Raw genomic sequence first — 21,680 nt, 5'->3', positions numbered from 1 at the left:
ATGAATCACAAGGCAGGCAGCACAGATTGGGTTTCCAAGCACATTGCGGATTGCATCTTAGCTTGCAAAAGAGGATTCCTTGATTGGGATGTCACAGCATATAGCAGCTTGCAGCTTCCTCACTCCGGGCTTAGTTTTCTCCTTGCACTGAAGCTCTGCAGGTGCAGGCAAACGTATTGGTCTCTATGGAGATTCTCAGTCATCCAGGTCACAGTTATCCCAAAGATGCTTTTTCACGAGGCAACTGGACTTTCTTCTTCTTTCTTTTGAAGACGTTGGATGAGAAGCGAAACGTCTTCAAAGAAAAGCAAGGAAGTCCAGTTGCCTCGTGAAAAAGCACCTTTGGGAGAAAAATGTATTGGCCCGTGCAGAAGATAGCAACAGCAATAGCACTTGAGACTTTATATGCCGCTTCACAGTGTTTTACAGCCCCTCTCTAAGCGGTTTACAGAGTCAGCCTGTTGCCCCCAACAATCAGGCTCCTCATTTTATGGAAGGATGGAAGGCTGAGTCAACCTTGAGCCTTGTCCGTTCAGCCCATCATGCCAGATTCCTAAGGGAATCCATCTCTGTGCCTGCTGCCCTAGGCGCCTTGCTCATAGGCGCAGCTCACCTCTGTGCCATATCAGCTAGCAACTGCCTCTGGTCTCTTCAACTCTCATACACCCCCCTCTACAGCGAAAACATAACCGTAACTTTGGTGCTGGGAGCAGGCCGCACAGACCAAGGCTGAGCCCCATATGCCTGGCTCTGCCCAAATCCTTGCCCAAACAGGTGGGGGCATCTCCTCATTTTGGAAACCAAGCGCCATCAAGGTGTGTCTACCTCCCCTCCTTCCTCCACTTCCAGTCTCTGCTCTTGGCAGTATCTGTGGGCCTGTCAGTCAAGTAGCAGCTGCAGAAGAAATGACTTCAGGCTGTTCAGTTCTGCAGTGAACCAGAGTGCGCCTGCAAACACATCCAGCAAACTCAGCCCCTGCAGCAATTCCCTGGAGGTGCTGGAGGAAGGTGAAAGCTACCGCCGCACACCTGCCTCTGCTGCAGCTACCTGTGAAGGAACAAACAGCTAAGCACCCTCAGATTTTTTTTTAAGTAAGTAATTATATGCATTTGCACACACATACACCACTGGTCACACCTGCCCAGTGTTCGCTGCATAAGCCCTGCTTGCCTGCACACAACCTGTCTGCATACCGACAACATGCATAACCCAGTTTTTGAATTTAACCCATGGTCTGCTTCTATATAAAATACTGAACAGTCATCTGACAAGTCAGACGCTAAGGTGCAAAAGAATTAACCCAGTTTAGCCCAGTGAGCAAAAGCAGCTGCCAGTCTTTAATCTGACTTGGTTAAATATGTTGTGTGAACATTGCTGGGAAGGGCCCCTCCAATGACAGAGATCTGCCCAGCACAGAGCCAATCCCAGGGGAACTCCAGTTACGGGTCACTGCACCACGCGGACCCACACCGGGAGGCAATTAGGTAAGCCATGATAGGCAAACCACACCTAAGCCAGGTCTGCAAAGCCGCCACTCAGTCCCAAGCGATCATTCCCACCCCTCCAGAGGCACAACGGAAAGCTGCAGAGATTTTATTTTATTTTATTTTATTTTTTAAAAAAACCCCTGCAAAGTTGCAAGAAAAGGGGGGTAAACCCCCCCCCCCAAAAAAAACCAAATTAAGGAATGGGAGGGAAGAAAAACTACAGGTAGATGGAATTAGCATGCAAACATCGGCCTTAAAAAATAAATAAATAAATAAATAAAAGAACAAAAACCACCCAAATGGGAAAACCGCGCTATTGGCAGGCTCCGTTCCGGAGTGGCTTCGGAGCAGCGGCGAAAGGAGCATCCCGCGACTCCGGCCATTCGGAGAGAGCGCGAGCCTTCCTCCGGATTAACCCCCGCAGAGGTGCCTAAATGCCACTGCTTCTCTTCCTCCCCCCCCCACCCCGGATTCTGGAGAAGACGCCTATAAAGCGGGTGTGGAGTGATCGGAATTGTCGCCCCCTCCCCCCAAAAAAAATGAGGCTCCAGGGGGCCCCCCTTCTCCTCTCCCCGCTTTTGCTCACTAGCCCCCCCCCCCGCAATGAATGGATAGGTGGCCTGGCTGTCTGGCGGAGCTGAGTGGGGGTTCCCCCCTCCAGGGAATCCCGGTGGCCCCCTCCTTGCCTGCCTGCCGAGCGGGGGGGGGTGTGAGGGGGCGGCTCACCCTGACGCGGTGCTGGGGTGATCATGATGGGGAGAGGCTGGCGAGGCGGCAACTGCCGAGCAGGTTGATCCGGAGCAAAGAGCGAATGCGGCACGGCCAGGCTGGGCGGGCGAGCAATAAGACGGGAGCGAAGATGCGAGTCTGGGTGGGGGTGGCTTTTCTTTCCCAGCGCTTCCTTCCTCCCCCCCCCCGTCTCTCTCTCTCTCTGCTTCACGTGGGAAGGGAAGAACCAGTGGAAACGGAGAGAGGTGGGTCGTCTTTACGGAGGGAGGGGGCCAGTCTCAGACCTTTGGCCTCTGAGCTCTCCGCTTCTGCAGAAGGCAAAGCATCCCCCTGCCTTGGCGAAGAAGGCGCCGAGGCGTCTTGCTGCTTCCCAAGGACCCCTCTGGTTTTGGTTTTTGTTTTTCCCCGACTCGCTCCGCAATAAGTCGGGATGGGAACCAGTCCGCGGCGGCTGGCTCTCGGCTTTCTCCTTCGGCCGGAGAGTTCGGGGGAGCTTCCTTGCACAAGGGCAGTCTACCTCTGCTTGTCGGTTGAATAGATGCGGCCCGGCTACCTCCTCGGCGCGGCGTCGGTGACCTGCGGGGGTGACTGGCTTTTGGAGAAAGGGTGCTAGAATAGTCCTGTGTCCTTCTGGGAACCCCCCCCCCCGTTACCCAACCAGGTTTCCTCTTGATGTATTGGGGCTACGACACCAAGAAGACCCTGGGCCCCTCTTTTGCTCACAACATTTTCAATGCACAGCACTTAAGGCTACATTTTTCCTTTTCCTTGCATCTTTGTTATATATGCCAATATATAGACGGGTACCTTTAGCATTGGTGAGCATCATTCATTCGTGAGGACCTACAGTGAGCAAAGAATTGCAAAAAACCTCAGTGGCTGCGGAGCACAAGTGATGTAAGCTGATCATTGAACAGTTTCCTGCCTTCACACAATGCACTGAGCAATAAAGAGGTGGGCTGATGCCACACACCAAACATCTAGCCAAGATTAAACTGAATTTAGTGAGCTGTGCAGTTGCTAAATCTTGTTCTGACCTGATAAGACTGTTGGGTGAACACAGCCATTTTCTCAAACCCAAGTAAGCGAACATCATGGTCAGAAAAACACTAACAATAAAAAAAGATACTATTTCATGCAGCAGGGTTCCCCAACCGCCAGGGCTGTGGGCTGGCACCAGGCTGTGGCATGCCAGGAACTGGGCCGTGCAAACAAGCGAAGCCCCATCTTTGGGATTCAGACAGCAGGCCAAACCAAGCCTCTTCCGGTTCAGGGAAAAACCTCTCTCCACGGAACTGGTGCCTGGTGCCCAATCCTATATGCTGGCTGTGGAATTCTGGGAGTTGGAGTCCACACATCTTAAAGTTGTCCAGGTTGAAAAACATTCTTCTATATCAGCGGCTCCCAACCTTTTCTATACCCCGCATACCTAGAACGCTCCTGATATATTCTTGCACCCCTTACAAAAGTTTGAAATAATGGCAATGAATTATGCATATACAGTACACTATAATTTTGAAAACTCAAGGCTTCGCCCCCCCCTGGTATATTGTCTCGCACCCCCGTTGGGAGCCACTGTTCTATATTGAAGCACATTTACTCGGTTAGTCTTCCTTAACCTGGGATGCTTTCAAACCTGCTTGAAAACAATGTCCATTATCCACATCCCTGAGAGTAACTATTAAACATAATTGCTGGTTCTGAAACTACCATATTTGCCCTGATCACTAGGTACCGTACCAAGGTTAATCTAATTTCAGGAATTCCCAAAGTATGGGCCAGGGGAGATTATTACCCCCAATTACTCTACTGCAAAGTTGGAGCAGTCCTGTGACGTAAAAATTAAAATGTAATTATTTAAAATAGAAGGTATATTTACAGGTAGTCGTTGACTTACAACCATTCACTTAGTGACCTTTCAAAGTTACAACAGCATTGAAAAAAATGACTTATCACTATGTTTCACACTTATGACCATTGCAGCATCCCCATGGTCAGGGGATTTACATTCAGATGCTTGACAACATAATAATAATAATAATAATAATAATAATAATAATAATAATAATAATAATAATAATCAGAGACATCACCCTGCCAACAAAAGTGCATATAGTCAAGACTATGGTCTTTCCAGTTGCAATGTATGGCTGTGAAAGTTGGACCATAAAAAAGGCTGAGCGCCGAAGAATTGAGGCCTTTGAACTATGGTGCTGGAGAAGACTCCTGTGAGTCCCTCGGACTGCAAGGCGTTCAAACCAGTCAGTCCTAGAGGAGATCAACCCTGACTGCTCTTTAGAAAGCCAGATCCTGAAGTTGAAACTCAAATACTTTGGCCACCTAATGAGAAGGAAGGACTCACTGGAGAAGAGCCTAATGTTGGGAAAGATTGAGGGCAAGAGAAGAAGGGGACGACAGAGAACGAGGTGGCTGGATGGAGTCACAGAAGCGGTAGGCGTGAGCTTAAATGGACTCCAGAAGATGGTAGAGGACAGGAAGGCCTGGAGGAACGTTGTCCATAGGGTCACGATGGGTCGGACATGACTTTGCAACTAACAACAACAACAAAATAACAATAGCAATAATAATAATAAAGTTGGAAGGGACCTTGGAGGTCATCTAGTCCAACCCCTGCTCAGGCAGGAAACCCTATATCATTTCAGACAAATGGCTGTCCAGTCTTTTCTTAAAAACCTCCAGTGTTGGAGCATTCACAGCTTCTGGAGGCAGGTTGTCCCACTGATTAATTGTTCTAACTGTCAGGAAGTTTCTCCTTATTTCTAGGTTGCTTCTCTCTTTTTCCCAGGGTCATCTGATCCCCTTTTATGACTTTCTGACAAGGAAAGTCCATGGGGGAAGCCAGATTCATTTAACAACCATGTGACTCATTTAACAACGGCAGTGGTTCACTTAATAATTGTGGCGAGAAAGGTCGTAAAATAGGGCAAGTCTCACTTCACAAATTTTTCACTGAGCAACATAAATTTTAGGCTCATTTGTGGCCGTAAGTCGAGGATTACCTGTATTTTGTGTCCAATGCTAATCCCTGAAAAAATTATTCATTTTATGCTGGAGGATATCCTGCAGATTTTTTTGAACTGGGACTGAGATTCTGCAGTTTGAGAACGTTTTCGGTCAGGTGGAGGGAAATGATGCCGGAAGAGTAAAAATGGCGCTGAAACCAATCAATCAAAGCCTTTCAATATCTGCAAGTGGGTGGTTGATGACACCATTGTAGCTGCCATCTTGACTTTTTTGATACCTGCATATATCCTCGCCATGCTTGATTTCTGCCATCACGCCCATCACTTTTCCTCCCACTGCTGAAAATCTGGAGTTAGGGCCAATGTACGTGAAGAGCTAAACACAAGGAGTGGACCAAAAATAGCGGAGCCCTCTAACTCCAATAACCCAGGGGTCCTCAAACTTGGCCACTTTAAGACGGGTGGACTTCAGCTCCCAGAATTCCCCAGATAGCCATGGGAGTTGAAGTCCACACATTTTGAAATTGCCAAGGTTGAGAAACATTGGCCTATGCAGCCTTTCTTCTCCACCCCAGTCTTCTCCAGGGGGATGGGACTACAGGCTCCATCATTCATTAGTCACAGGGGTTGGGGGTGATGGGCATTGTTTTCCAACAGTCCCAACTCAAAAGTAGAAGGGACAAACAAGAACAGTGCAAATCATTTATCTCTCAGGAGTAACCTCAAATTTACAGGACCCTCTATTATTGCATTATATTCTGCTTTTCATTTTCAGCGGTTGATGTCCCCATAAATGACAAGGGGAAATCATCTCCGTTCATTTTTATTTCCATGCCAGTTGGGCCTTAAAAGAGAACAACTGGCTGAAAGTCACTCCAATAACTTGTTTTGAATCAGGGAACAGAGGTTATCTTTCAAGTAAGGTTGTCGTCATGTTATCAGTGGGGGGGGGGAATGAACTCAGGGGAAATAAAATAACCCAGTTGGAGGTTACCTTAACTGAATTATGTCTTCTAAACAATGGAAACTGTGATGGGGAAGCTTCCTTTTTGTCCTTGGGATGGATATTTATTTTATTTGTGTATTTATTTAAATCCCGCCTTTATTATTTTTACACATAATTTAAGGAGGCAAACATGCCTTCCTCCTTCTATTTTCCCCACAACAACAGCTCTGTGAGGTGAGTTGGGCTGAGAGAGAGTGACTGGCCCAAGGTCACCAGCTGCCTTTCATGACTAAGGCAAGACTTGAACTCATGGTCCTGGCTTTCTAGCCTGGTGCCTTAACCACTAAACCAAACTGGCAATCTGATTGGTTTATGTCAACGTCGATGACAAATGCAGTACTGAAGGACTCCTGCCAAACTCTCTCTTCAGCTTTCCACAGTACAATCTCCTTCCATCTTTTTTTTGCATTTCATCACCCTCTGATTCCACTCCACCCAGCCCTGTTGTTTGGCTGCCAAGAGATAACATGGCTGGAAGTCAACATCCAAGGTTGGCAGTCCCAGCACACAGGACTTCGGGCACACAAAATGGCATTCTGTTTCCCCTTGTGACATCTTCGCAATGTTTCCATTTGAACCAGAGGTTTCATGGTACAGCTCAAGGAGGCTGAACGAGTAACCCCAAAGGACGATTTATTTAAAACTTTAGGGAGCTACGCAATGCCTCAGTCCTCGGAGGCTATGTGCAAGAAGCACAGGGCAACATTTGAAAAAAGAAAAAAAAACAGTTTGGATTGCCAAAAACATTAGTGTATATGCCTTTAAGAGAAATACTCCATCGGCGATGCAAATAAGAATTCAGTTTTTAGGGGGTTGTAAATACTTTGAAGCAGTGGTGGGATTCAAATATGTGAATAACCGGTTTGCGGCATGGATGCCGCTTCCGGAAGTCCGTTCTGGGCCTGGGCAACAACTGGTGCAAACTGGCTGAATCCCACCACTACTTTGAAGTATCTTTTTAGTAAACCAGATGATATAAATCCAAATAATTATTTTTTAAGCAATCTTCACACAATGAAGATTTTTCTTCAGAGGTACGAACCACCATCAGAAGCCAAACATCTGTCTAAAGATAAGCATTCAGCGGATAGCTTGAAAGCACATTCAGAAACATTTCATTATGCCTGATTTTAATATCTTTTAACTTCTGAGATTTCATACTGAGCAAGAGAGATTTAAAATATCCTCCTGCTTTGTGATACATAGCCCAAGCTTATTTGTCCTTTCAGGAACTGCTCCAAGAAGGCCAGCCAATGATGATGAGGGAATTGGCTTAAAATAACTCACAGATTATTATAATAAATAGTGTGAACTGCAGGGATAATTAAGCTGTGTGCAAATCTGCTACCACAGGATTGTGGAATTTATTGGCGAATTGAGATCTTTGCAGTGTGGTCTTCTCCACCACATGATCTCAGGTGTGAAGATGCCAAGGAGAGAATTTGGTATACCTACATCAGGATGGCTACAATTTGAGAATAGTTCTTGGTGTTTGTTGCGCTCGATAGTTTTCCTGCTAATTTAATTTATTTATTTTATTTATTTTAATTCCATTTATATCCCGCCCTTCTCCGAAGACTCAGGGCGGCTTACAAGCTTAGCAGTAGCCTTCATTCTATGTATATGCCTGCTTATTAGGGCTTTCATCCCCCCCCAAGCGGCATTATTACAAAGTCAGCTTAATTGCCCCCAACAATCTGGGTCCTCATTTTACCTACCTCGGAAGGATGGAAGGCTGAGTCAACCTTGAGCCTGGTGGGACTCGAACCTGCAGTAATTGCAGGCAGCTGGTGTTACTTAAGGAGGCATTAGCCCACTGCTCCACCAAGGCTCTAATGTTTTATTACAGACACCACTGACCCTTACACTGCTTATGTTACCTAGCCTGGTAATGAAACCTCTAGAGCAGTGTTTCTCTACCTTGGCAACTTTAAAATGCCTGGACCTCAACTCCCAGAATTCCCCAATCAGCAAATTCAGCAAACACCAAAAAGCCAACAGTTCAGGTTGGATGAGAACAGAGGTCCCCAATCTTTGGGGCACCAGGGACTGGTTACATGGAGAGAGGTTTTTTCACAGACCAGAGGGGGTGTCTCTTTGTGTGCTGCCTGTACCCCACAGATGGGGCTTTGCTTGTTTCTGCAGCCCAGTTCCTGGCATGCTGCAGCCCAGTACCGGTCCACAGACCTGGGATTGGGGACCCCTGGACTAGAAGACCCCCAAGGTGTTTACCAACCCTGTTATTCTATGGGCTGTGAGTTAACCTTGAGCTGCCTACATTTTCTATTGGTGTTTGAAAAGTGAGCCTTGCACCTTATCTGAAATACAGCAGTGAACAGGGAAAAAAAAGGCCTCTCTTACAGTATTTCTTAAACAAACCAGTTTGGAATGAGATTCAAAAAGCAATTCCAAATTTCAAATGGGAAGTAAAAGTTACAGCCACATTCAAAGGTTTGGAAAAGTTAAAATGTTTGGACTCCGTCTCCGAGAATCCCCAAGCCAACATGTGGCTGGGTAATTCTGGGCATTACAAGTCCATACATCTTAAAGTTGCTGATGTTGAGAAACAGTGCAGTCTAGTATATTAAGACATTCATTGGGTGAATCCTCTCTGGGGAGCATTTCATATTTATATTTCATATTAAAAGTATTCATCAAATATTTCTCCAATTTCTTTGGCAATTTAAATTGCCAGACTCTAACCAGTTTTAATTCTGATGTTGTAGCTTTACATGGATGTTATAATATTTACTCTATGATTAATGTGCTTGTGGTTATTTTTCTGAAAGCTGTTGTGATTCAGGGTCAGCCTGTGGGTTCGGCATTTGGGTCGGATGATTCAGAGGAGGAGGAGGGGGGTGTTGGAGAGGTTGCTGAGGGGGTTGGAGAGCTTGCTGATGAGAGCCCTCAGCCAGGCCCCTCCCACCTGGTTACGACGCAGACCCAGCTGTGTGAGCCTGACAGCGTGGATGAAGATGACCCACAGCTGACCCTGTTCAAGGACGCCCGATGCAGGAGGCAGTCAATCAGGAGTAAACAGAGGAAGGCAATGGGGTACCTCAGAAGGAGGCAGAGAGAAGCCACGCCCTGAACTGTTTAAAAGGGGAATGCGTGGGAGGGCTGGTTTGCTGAAGGCAACCGTTTGAATAGCTCCTGTTTCATGGTTCGTGTCGTTTTTGCTCTGTTTGCTTTTGTGTCCATAAATTTGGCAGGCTTAGTTCCAGCCTCTTGCCTTCTTGTAAAAGGGGTTGTCCGTGCCTTATCTGCAGGGCCGGTAGTAGGCTGGTACAGAACAAAAGCAGCTTTGGACTGGATTTAACAAATGAAACATGATCTACTCTTTTAAAACAGAAATATCACCCAAATGGAAGATTTTTAACACCAAGTGCTCCACAAACTGTAAAATACCTCTTCATTCTCCATGTCATCTCATAAGGAAAGGCCCCAGATAATGAAGAATATCACAAACATTCTTTCTTCACTGATTTTAATGCTCCACATTTGTATAAGGGAGAGTTCAGAGTGAAAGAAAATTAATCCATTGATTGAAAAGGGCAGTTAGAAAGCATGACACAGCAGACTGCATAACAACAAAGTCGTTTCTAATATCTTCTGCTCCTTCAATAGATCCCGACGCCTTTTCCCGTTAAAAAGTCTTATTTATTATGGGGTTGCACACATTTTCCATGTTTTTTGATTAGATCCATTTGACCATTTTTGTTGATCTTTGACCTTCCAAAGCATTTTGTTCTTAATGTAGCAACTGCCCACAAGGCTAAGAGTTTAGTCATAACACTGCAAGCGTGGGAAAAAAGTGACATTAGGAAACACCTTTAATTGGTTAGGAGGACAGTGAACTCTAGAAAGATTCCTCCTAAGCATGCCTTTTTTTTCCATGCAAAGGAGAACCCCAGATTTCACATTTAAATGACCTGCAAAACTTGGAAGAAAACCATGAACGAATGCAGACGTTAAACATCAACACACTAACACACACTTCCCCTTACGTCACTGATCTTTTAATGAGGAAAAAAGAACTGGGATCTACTCCCAGAAAAGAAACAGGACTGATGAGGTGCCTATGCCCAGCTACCTAGATTCCCTGTTTGTGCACCTGTGTTTGGGCACTCCTACAGGATCAAAATCAGTCTGCTACATAGCATCTTCAGCTTACAAAAGGCACTTGCTGCAAGGATTAACTGTATAAACATATAAACCATGAGGCTGGATTGAAGAAAAGTTTTTTTGCATGGAAGATATTAATGGAAGTAGCAGGACTTCAGCAGACATGGTTATAGTCAGACATGGTTATATATATAGACAAGTCTTGAGCAGGCTGGATTTTGCAAGGTGAATGTTAGTTGGTGCCACCCTCTGCTGGAGAGAAGCCAAACTGACCATGGGGAAAATCTGCGACAGAGTTTCTCAACCTCGGCCACTTGGAGATGTGTGGACTTCAACTCCCAGAATTCCCCAGCCAGGTAATTCTGGGAGTTGAAGTCTACGCATCCTCAAGCAGCCAAGGTTGAGAAACACTGATCCAAGACTTAATATCAGGGGTCTTCAAACCTGGCCCTTTTATGACTTGTGGACTTCAACTCCCAGAATTCCTCAGCCAGCATGCCTGGCTGAGGAATTCTGGGAGTTGAAGTCCACAAGTCATAAAAGGGCCATGTTTGAAGAGCCCTGTCCTACAGGTACCCTTGGTATCAGTGATATCAGGGCTAGGGGCTCTTTGAAACTCCACCCTTTCTCTGAAGCTCCACCCACTAAAGTCAGAGGAGGTGTCACCGTTTCAGAAGACAGGAAGCAAATACCTGCCTGGGTACCATAATCAAGGTGGGGCCTTCATGGGCCAGATTGGATTCCCCACACACGCAACACACAAATGCGTGCGTGGGCAGCATCCATCAACCTCCCCCAGTGTGATGGCTCCAGTTTGGTTGGCCTTCCAAATGTAATAATTCTTAGCCAGCAGGACCAAATTCATGGCTGAAAAGAGGCAGGAACAGAGACCCCACCCCACCCCAAAGCGAAGGTCCCATTCTTTCCACCCTCAAGCTGACCCTTGCAGCAGTTAATTTTCCTTAAGAATGCTGCTTATTTCTAACAAGACAAAGTCCCTATAATCCAGGGGTCTTCAAACTTGGCACTTTTAAGACTTGTGGACTTCAACTCCCAGAATTCCTCAGCCATTATGGCTGGTTGAGGAATTCTGGGAGTTGAGGTCCACAGGTCTTAGAGTTGCTGGGTTTGTAGGCCCCCTGCTATAATCCTTCTGCAGTATATCCAATGGGACATCACACATTTGATGATGCTAGAAACTTCCCTTCTGGCAGCCACCAAGAACATGAAGATTTCTGACTACGTCACTGGTTCCAGCTATTTAAAAACCACAAGCCTTTGGGGAAACTGTGAAATCACTGCCAGTCTATGAAGATTGCGTTATTTATCATCATCCAAGAGACCACCGTCCCTCTGTCTCCCCATCCCCACCCTTCTCCTTTCTCCACAGGGACTTAAAATAGCCCTTTCATCTCCACTCAGCGGGAAACACTGTTGACCTCAAGTGGCCACAGGGGGGGAAAAAAAGACGGAAGTTGCTCTTCCTCAGCAAATTTCTGCCCTCCCCCCACCAAAAAAAAAGAAAGAAGAAGAAGAAGAAGCTTTTTCAACTTGTTACATTGCAAAGCTCCTCTAGGGCCTCATTAGCCGGGTGAATCTGTTGATGAGATCACATGCGGCAAGAAAGGATCGGCAGAAGATTGCAGGGCAACTCTCCAGCAGCAGAAAATGGGAAAAGCAACTAATGGTCTGAGAGGGTGGATTGCAGACAATACTGGCTTCAAAAGATTCTGTGGATATCCAGAGATTTGTTTTTGCTGGCTACCCATTCACAAGCTGACCTAAGGGAATATTAAATTTATTTCAGGCCTAGCGTCTTCTACTTCACCAGTTCCTGAAGATCTTGGTAGCCTCTTAAGTAAGTCCAATGCTGAAGTTCTTGTACTTCCAAGTTCTTGTACTACTTCCCCATTCCTGTAGCCCCATGTTTCTCAGCCTTGGCAATTTTAAGATGCATGGACTTCAACTCCCAGAATTCCTCAGCCATCATGCTAACTGGTGGACTCTGGGAGTTGAAGTCCACATATCTTAAACATGTGTTTAAGGTCAAGAAACTGCTATAGACCTCCCCTCTCCTGGCATTCATTGAATGCATTTGGTCATGCTGGGCTGGAAACTAATAATCAAGGTCTCTTGGGAAGGTAATCATAATGTCCTCCTCGTCTTCTTTCCCATTTGCTCTTTCCATTCCTTTCCCCTTCCATTTCCACTCCTTGTCTTCTCCCATACTTGTATAGGTAAGCTAGAATAACATCCACCTCTTTGTCCGATGGTTGGGTCAGAACAAACTGATAAGAAAAATATCTACCTTCTCACAATGGGGAGAACCACCAAACTCTTATCATTCTCAGTGGGCAAATTCTCCTTCCTACTTTTAAAAGCCAACTGTGCGCCCTAAAATCCTGTTTTCAGAACTAATAGAACTATGGCTAAAAAATACACTTGCCAAGGAGCACTGATTTCAATCCTACCTCCGTTTCCTGGCACATTTATGATCAATCCTACAATTAAAGATCGTCTTGGAGAAAGGTTGCTAAGAGTCAGTGCTAACTTAGTGGCCCATCATCCATCCATCCACAATTTTAAGGAAAGACACAGAGGGGAAAAGCACGGTTTGGGGAAGTCCCCTTCTATGAATACAATTCAGATTGGCTGTGCGATCTCAAATGGCACTATTATTAACAATAGACAACACCAATGAAATAGCACGTTATGCCGGGTGAAGCTCACGTGTGCTTTTCTTTGGTGATAAGGAAAGAATCGGGATCTCTCCCTGCTTGTTGTTTTTAGAACTATTGCTTTGGTGGGAGCCCCAAACTGATCTCGTGGTAGCGATCATGGTTAGTTCTGAACGGCCAGGAACCATCTGTGAAACTCAGGAGAATATACTAGAATGAAAAACTTGAGCCACAAGCGACAGCAAACCACTTCTCTAAAGAACTGCACGGATGCAGCCACCAGGAGAGGAAGCTTGACTCAAGGGACTTTTATTTCCAGAAGCCCAAGGAGAACTTTTTTAAAGGAGATGGGCTCAGACAGGGCTGTACTGTAAATCAGCTTGAGCTGAGCTCATGAGTTAGAACAGGGGTAGGCAACCTCGGCTCTTTTATGACTCATGGACTTCAACTCCCAGAATTCCTGAGTCAGCTATGTCCATGAGTCATAAAAGAGCCGAGGTTGCCTACCCCTGAGTTAGAATCCCACGTGGTCGCTAGAACTTGGTTGAAGGACAATGGTTAGAAGGCTGCCTTCCCTCTCAAGAGAGGCAGTGGACTTCAAGCAGCAAGCCAAAACAGAAGGGGAAGGCCTTGGTGGGGCTTGCTTGGGTTGGGATGACCCCAGAGGCAACCAGCTCTGGAATTCACTGGAGTTGCGGCAAGCAATGGGGCCTTGTTGGGAGGACCAAGGCCAAGCGGAACGAAAGAGGGGGGTGCTCCAGATCCAGGAGAATGACGGATGCAGCTACCTAGGAGAAGGGGAGAAAAGGAAAGAAGTGAGGCATGTCGGAGAAAGTTGACATTCAAATAAAAAAGGAAGAAGCTCAGGTCCCCAAATGACCTGTGAAGAGATCCCCATTTCCAGCCAGACCAGTGGTGGGATTCAGCTGGTTTGCACCTGTTCGGTAGAACCGGTAGCTAAATGTTGTTGAGTTTGGAGAACTGGCTGAATGCACACTGCTTCCGGAAGTCTGTTCTAGGCCTGGGAGGACTGGACAAGGTCTCCCAGGCCTAGAACGGCCTGCCGGAAGTGCATGGATGCCACTTCCAAAAGTCCATTCTAGGCCTCAAAGGCCCAGTCCTGCATCTATGCAGAGAACTGGTTGTTCAGGTATTTGAATCCCACCACTGAGCCAGACAATAAATTTATCGTGGTTATGAATGCCATCTTGCTGTTGGAGTTATCCTCAAGTCACTTGTTTTCCAGATTTATTCAAAACATCAGACAGCTCAGCTGCCGGTCCTTTTGCTTAATACAGCTTAAATTCCTGGTCCTATACTGCTTTGATCTTGGCTCGCTGACAATTACCTGCTTCAGACAGGGAACAACACACAGCTTAGTGCTTTAATCCATATTGAGCCTGCTTTTATTTATTTTATCAGTCTCCACTGGCTGGATCATAGATCGGAGCCTCCATTTCACATCCCAGCGAGACCTTCGTGGAACAAATTGAATGTCACTTTGGATAGGTTCGCGTTTGCGCATACACAGTTTGAAATTTGGCAGTTTGCAGCTGAAAAAGGTGACTCCGGATGGGGCCTTTGAGAGCCTGTTGTCCACTTTGTAGAACATGGCCCTGTTCTTCACCTCTCACATGGATCCTTTTGTACAATTCCTCATCCAGTTTTGAAATGAGAATTGTTGCTACAATCAAGCAGTTGCAGTGAGATCCTGGTTTTTCATGGCACGATTGTGTGAACTGAGGTTTGGACCTTCAACTCCACTGCATGCTTAATTTCTGCTTGATTATTGCTGAGGTCATCAAATGGCACACTTACCTCAGAGGCTCAAAAGAAGATAACCCTGAAAATTAAAGACAAGCCAATCACTTCTACCCCAAAATAGGAAGTTTAGACAGGGGGGGGGGAACCTGTCTTGCCTACCTCCAATGTCATGTTATCAAGAAAGCAAGGTGCCCCTCTTTTTTTTAAACAGATGAGTTATTTACAGTATAACAAAGAAAGCCCAAACAAAGCTAGCTTTCCTTTTAGATCAATGTAGTATGTACACAAACAAATCCTGTTTTCAAGACCACTTGGGTCTCACAGAAGAAAATGGGAACTAAATGTTGCATTTTGCACAGAGCCGCGAAGGCGGCAACGGATGGTAAAACCACAAGAGAGACAAAAATCAAACTGAGGTTAGATCACAAGGGTTATTTTTTTCATTTAATCTGCAAGCAACTCACCAGTTCCTATGTCTTCTATCTCATCCTTGTGGATAAACCTAGTGGGAATTAAAAAAAAAAAGTCTGAGTTTTTAAAAGGCCTTTTCCTGAAGCGATTTATTCTCTCTCCTTCAGCAAACACACCTTAAGCTAGGATAATCTGTTTCCTCCAGTGTCTGAGGCATTATACACCCAAACAGCTTTAAAGACCATCTTGGTTCAGAATGACAGATGCAGCAAATATAAATGGGCAACGTATATAAATAGGCAACCATTTCACCATCCTGTAGAAGATTCATTAATTGTCATTGCCCAGTTCTGTGCTGTCCCAAAGGAACCCCTAATTTGAAGTCTGCACGCTGCACAAATTAATCAGCCTTTTCAAGGACTTCTAAGAGATCAGAGATTTTCTTACATATTATCAAACTTAATGCCAGGATATGATGCTATAAAAGCAAGCTCAGTTTTCTTTCTTTGCATATGTGTGTGTGTGTGTGTGTGTGTGTGTACGTGGCCACAGATTGGCTCTTACGCCGGATTGAGTGTGTGTGTGTGTACACGTGGCCACAGATTGGCTCTTACGCCGGATTGAGTGTCTGTGTGTGTACACGTGGCCACAGATTGGCTCTTACGCCGGATTGAGTGTGTGTGTGTGTACACGTGGCCACAGATTGGCTCTTACGCCGGATTGAGTGTGTGTGTGTGTACACGTGGCCACAGATTGGCTCTTACGCCGGATTGAGTGTGTGTGTGTGTACACGTGGCCACAGATTGGCTCTTACGCCGGATTGAGTGTGTGTGTGTGTACACGTGGCCACAGATTGGCTCTTACGCTGGATTGAGTGTGTGTGTGTGTACACGTGGCCACAGATTGGCTCTTACGCCGGATTGAGCTGCGCAGAGTTCCTTCCTCTTCATCCGGTTCTCCAGTCCTGGGGACAAAACAAAACTATCACCTCTTGAATTATCATCAGACCTGCCAGTGAAAAACTGTTTGCATGCAGAACAGGTTCAGAGGGCTACCTTGCATTGTATTCTGTACACCCCAAATCCCTTCAAGCTCTGCAGCTCCCATCTTTACAATATTTTTGTTTTTTGTTTTCCTTTTGAGGAACTATTTTAGCTGATTGCAAAACCAGGGGTGTCCAAACTTGGCAACTTTAAGACTTGTGGACTTCAACGCCCAGAATTCCCCAGCCAGCATGAGGAATTCTAGGAGTTGAAGTCCACAAATCTTGCCAAGCTTGGACAACCCCGGTTGTAAACGGTTGCGCTATCAAATTTGGCCCCTTGCAAACAATCCCCAGAAGAACCTTGTAACATTAGAAACTGGCACGCTGAGTTCTTTATTTTTCCTGTCTTGCGCTCTATTCTTTTGTGCCATGCATTTTTCCCACAGTAAGGCTGAAAAAAATCTTGCCTTGATAAATCATCAGAATGCAACGTGCTGGGAATTGTTCTGGCTGAAAAGAGCGGCTGAGTATCAATGCAGGCGGATCTGGGATGATGTCACTATGCATGTATAAGTGGTTGCAGGACTGCACATGGATAGAAAGCTTTCTGTATAAAAGCTATGCTACAGCGCCCCCTGCTGACATCCAAAAGGAATAACGATTCAGCATAGTAAAAGGTAAAGGTAAAGGTTCCCCCGCACATGTGTGCTAGTCGTTTCCAACTCTAGGGGCCGGTGCTCATCTCCGTTTCAAAGCCGAAGAGCCAGCGCTTGTCCGAGGACGTCTCCGTGGTCATGTGGCCGGCATGACTAGACGCCAAAGGCGCACGGAACGCTGTTACCTTCCCACCGTAGTGGTCCCTATTTTTCTACTTGCATTTTTATGTGCTTTCGAACTGCTAGGTTGGCAGAAGCTGGGACAAGTAACAGGCGCTCACTCTGTTACGCGGCACTCGGGATTCGACCCGCCAAACTGCCGACCTTCTGATCGACAAGCTCAGCGTCCTAACCCACTGAGCCATAAGGTCGAATGAATGAATGAATGAACCTTTATTGTCAAAGTACAACCATGTATACATTGAGATTGGCTGAGCCTGAATGCGCAAATGGGTGCAGCACACATCAGTAAAAACGCTGCAGTGGGAATTCTTGCCTTCCCTTCCTCCTAACACCATGTTGTTTGTGTGCTTCATTTCATACAAGAGAAACATCAACTGGAGAATTGTAAAAATGGCCAACCCATTCTGGTACTCATGCCATGTACTGCCAGAAAAAGAAGTCCCATTAAATACATGTAGTCCTAATTTACCAATTGCCTCATTCAGGAACCATTTAAAGTTATGACAATGCTAAAAATAATTTTATGACTAAGGCTTGTGTTTACAACCTTCACTGTCCCTAAGTCACACAATCACTATTACAGTCAGTACAGATATTCCTCTGCTTGACCTATTATTTTTCTCCCTCCCCCCCCCAACAGAGTAAAGAGATTGGAGAAGAAGGGATTACAAGAGAGTAAGCCAGGACACAATGGGGAATATATCCGACTGTTTGCATAGAACACTTGGGGCTGCCGCATTGCTTACTGTGTACAAGCTTACTTCCTTGTAGCCCCTTCTTCTCCAATGAATGGAGATTCAAAGATTAATTGCTTTCTTGCTAATTATCCCAGTGAGGATAATTCCCCAGTGAGGAGGATTCCCAAGGGGGAAGGAGTGGTGAGGAGGCAAAGGAGAAGATGTGAAACTGATTACAGATAGTCCTCGACCACAACTAAGCCCAAAATTTCTGTTGCTAAGTGCGACATATGTTACGTGAGTTTTGCCCCCTTTTTATGATCTTTCTTGCCACATTTGTTAAGTGAATCACCATAGTTGTTAAGTTAGTAACATGGTTGCTAAGTGAATCCGGCTTCCCCATTGACTTTGCTCGTCAGAAAGTCGCAAAAGGGAATCACATGAACCCAGGACACTGCAACTGTCATAAATATGAGTCGTCAAGCGTGCCCTCCGAATATCTGCAACTACAGCGCCAGCACTTCTGAAGGGTGCCAGATGCGAGAAGGCTGTTGTAGATTCAATAGTTTACATGACAACTGAAGTTAGCTAGGGAGTTGATTAATCAGTCCTTAGCCTTTAAACAATCTGTGGCGTTCTTTCCTTCCCAATTTTCAGAACTCTTATTAGCTGCTAGCACCCCACAGCTTCCAAATCTCCATTTTGCATGTAAAACTTGAATATTTCTACAAGGGTCAAAATTAAAAGCTCATTTATTGAGTAATTATCGACATCATGCTTACAACTTAGCCTTCTAATGCCCCGTCTCTCCCTGCTTCCAATCCCCACATCCCAGAAAGAAAGCAATTATCAGCAGATGTACTAATTCAGAGAATGAATCATTGTGCTGGCCAGATTCTTCCCCAGCAGGGAGATTTTTAAAAAATGGAAATAAAAGAGAATAAAGAAGGAGCAGGGCACTTCAACGGTCTCCAAATAATTAAGATATTCGAACCACATTGCAAAACATGCAAAACTACATCACGCTATTTGTCCCCCCCCTTTTTTCATACTGTCCCTCTTTGTCCATTGAAAACAACTCAGATAACCACCGTTCCACATTCCCCCCCCTCCCCAAATTAACCTTAGGTAAAGGTAAAGGTTCCCCCGCACATGCGCATGTGCTAGTCGTTTCTGACTCTAGGGGCCGGTGCTCATCTCCGTTTCAAAGCCGAAGAGCCAGCGCTTGTCCGAGGATGTCTCCGTGGTCATGTGGCCGGCATGACTAGATGCCAAAGGCGCACGGAACGCTGTTACCTTCCCACCGTAGTGGTCCCTATTTTTCTACTTGCATTTTTACGTGCTTTCGAACTGCTAGGTGGGCAGAAGCTGGGACGAGTAACAGGCATTCACTCTGTTACACGGCACTCGGGATTTGACCCGCCAAACTGCCGACCTTCTGATCGACAAGCTCAGCATCCTAACCCACTGAGCCACCACGTCCCCTAAATTAACCTTAGGAGAGGCTTATTACCTTTGCTGCTGGTTAAACTTGCAGCGACACTGCCGGCCTAGGAGAGGAAGAAAGGAAGAAGAGTTGAGCCAGGACCTCAAAAGAAACTGAACACGGATGAGGATTATTTTTTTTTGGGTGAGAAGGACTGTTTAACAGAATAGCATGGGGAGAGGCACTCGGTCTCTAAAAGGTTTGCCATCACTGCTATAGTGTAATGCAGTGTTTCTCAACCTTGGCAACTTTCAAATGTGTGGACTTCATTTCCCAGAATTCCCAAGCGGGTATGAATTCTGGGAGTTGAAGTCCACATATTTGAAAATTGCCAAGGTTGAAAAACACTGGTGTAATGTAGGAATCATTCTCTCCCAAATCCAACATCAGCATCCATTGCAGCACATAGAGAAAAAAAAAGCATAACATAAAGTCTCGGATCTGGAATTGCACAGAAGGGATCATCTTCTTCATAGTCTGATATCTAGCAGAATAACAAATTTGGAAGGGACCTCGGAGGTCTTCTAGTCCAACCCTCTGCTCAAGCAGGAGATCCTATGCTATTCTGGACAATTGTATTTGAAAGGCGTTAAGTCTTGAATCCCACAGTGCAGTAGTTGGGTTCAGACACCAGAGAGAAGTCAGACTCAACCAAACCAGATCAGTGCTTTCCATGATGCATGAACACACTCGGTATAGCTCAAGGGTGTTCTGACCCCAACCCACTAAGCCCTCTTCCTGGGCAACCATGGGTTGGTAGTTACTCACTAAGGATAATGAGGATGCCCAGCAGAAACAGGACAACTGCAAACACCAAGCCTCCAACTCTCAGCGAATAATAATCTGGTGTGGGGGAAAAAATGGGTTTGTTAGGCAAGGAATAGAAAGTAGTTTGGAAATAAAACAAGAAACCCTATTTCTATAGGCCTTAAACCACTGAAGAGATAGAGTGCTCTCCACCCGTCCCTGGACCAGCACAAAATTATTTTATCTCCATCACTGATTCCTTCTCCTGCCTGCTTTGTTGCCCAACCCTTAAGCCTTAGAGTTAGGCTTAGTTCTCCACGAATTCAGAGAGCAAACTGGATATCACCAATGGATTAGTTCAGGGGTCTTCAAACTTGGCAACTTTAAGACTTGTGGACTTCAACTCCCAGAATTCCTCAGCCAGCCCAATGGATTAACACAGGGATCTTCAAACTTGGCCCTTTTATGATTCGTGGACTTCAACTCCCAGAATTCCTCAGCCAGGCATGCTGGCTGAGGAATTCTGGGAGTCGAAGTCCACAAGTCTTAAAGTTGCCAAGTTTGAAGACCCCTGGATTAGTAGTTTATCAATTGCTTTTGAGGCAGCTCTATCTACATTTCTGGTAAAATACATGGGGAAATCCCATTTGGGAGGGGGGGGAAATCCACTTAGGCTTAGGTCTCCATCTATTTGGAGGGCAAAATGGGTACCATCAATGGATTTGTAGCACATCGGTGTGCTTAAGAGGGTTCTGACTTTTCAAGGCCACAATCAGACATTATGCTTCTTAATGTTCTCTTTGGTTAGTGTCTAATAGTCAAGGATGCCATAAGCCACCTTTCTCATGGATGGGGACAAGAGGAAGATAGCACCATGGAGACAAAGTCGAGCACATGTGTTACCATGGTTTTATTACGTTGTGACTGTCTACAAATGGAGAGACAGCATGGTGTAAAGGTCAAGGTGCTGGCCTAGAAACCGTGAGTTCTAGTCCTGCCTTAGGCATGAAAGCTGGGTGACTTTGGGCCAGTCACCAGGAGACTGAACGTTCTAGTCCTATCTTCAGCATGAAAGCTGGTTGGGTGACTTTGGCCAATTCTAGTCCCGCTTTAGGCATGAAAGGCAGCTCGGGGCAGTCCCTCTCCCTCAGCCCAACTCACTTCACAGGGTTGTTGTCATGTGAAAAATAGGAGGAGGAAGGAGTATGAGGTATGTTCTCTGCCTTGAGTTATTTATAAAATAACAAAGGCGGGATAAATAAAAAATAAAAATGGATTCCAGAGGTGTTCTATTTCAGTTCCAAATCAGCAAATTATTGTGGATGTCTTTCCCCACTTATTTTCCTCTGCATTGTTGCCCTATTAGCTTCCCAAAGCAAGAAGGGAGGGGCAAAAGAATTCAAAGGCATTTCCTTACATTTTAAGATTAAGAGAAGCTTTATTGTCATTTCTTTACTGTGAGCACACACTGGCACACATTAAAAATGAAATTCTGTTGCCTGCTCTCAAAAGAAAGTATATATATCTACCCATTCACAGACATAAAAGGTGACTGAATTTGGACGTTCTGCTTACAATACCGTGAAGCCCCCTCCTCCCAGAAGATAACAAGGAAAACAGCTTGCGAAGAGAATGTAGCATCCCTGATAATCCTACGGACCTTGCTCAAGAATCGCTTATATGCCATGTCCTGGATAGAAAGAAATGAACTACCGATAATCTTTTCTGCTGTCCTCACCACTCTCTGCACCGCCTTCCTGTC

The 21,680-nt window shown here is 45.6% G+C and overlaps 1 protein-coding gene across 1 annotated transcript in view; it reads right to left on the bottom strand.

Moving 5' to 3' along the window:
- Window positions 1-9,688: 9,688 nt before the first annotated feature.
- The window catches only part of FXYD1 (FXYD domain containing ion transport regulator 1), a 28,086-nt gene continuing 16,094 nt past the window's right edge, over window positions 9,689-21,680 (bottom strand). The window contains exons 4-9 of the mRNA XM_081334475.1: window positions 19,940-20,014; window positions 19,199-19,235; window positions 16,099-16,148; window positions 15,238-15,275; window positions 14,828-14,852; window positions 9,689-13,797 (exon numbers count right to left, since the gene is read on the bottom strand). Of these exons, the coding sequence (XP_081190601.1) occupies window positions 15,253-15,275; window positions 16,099-16,148; window positions 19,199-19,235; window positions 19,940-20,014 (185 nt within the window). The 3' untranslated portion in view covers window positions 9,689-13,797; window positions 14,828-14,852; window positions 15,238-15,252. The remainder of the gene's footprint in view (window positions 13,798-14,827; window positions 14,853-15,237; window positions 15,276-16,098; window positions 16,149-19,198; window positions 19,236-19,939; window positions 20,015-21,680) is intronic.

The sequence above is a fragment of the Vipera berus genome (genome assembly GCF_964194415.1).
Source record: "Vipera berus genome assembly, chromosome: 9".
NCBI lineage: Eukaryota > Metazoa > Chordata > Lepidosauria > Squamata > Viperidae > Vipera > Vipera berus.
This window is presented reverse-complemented; position numbering and strand designations above follow the sequence as displayed.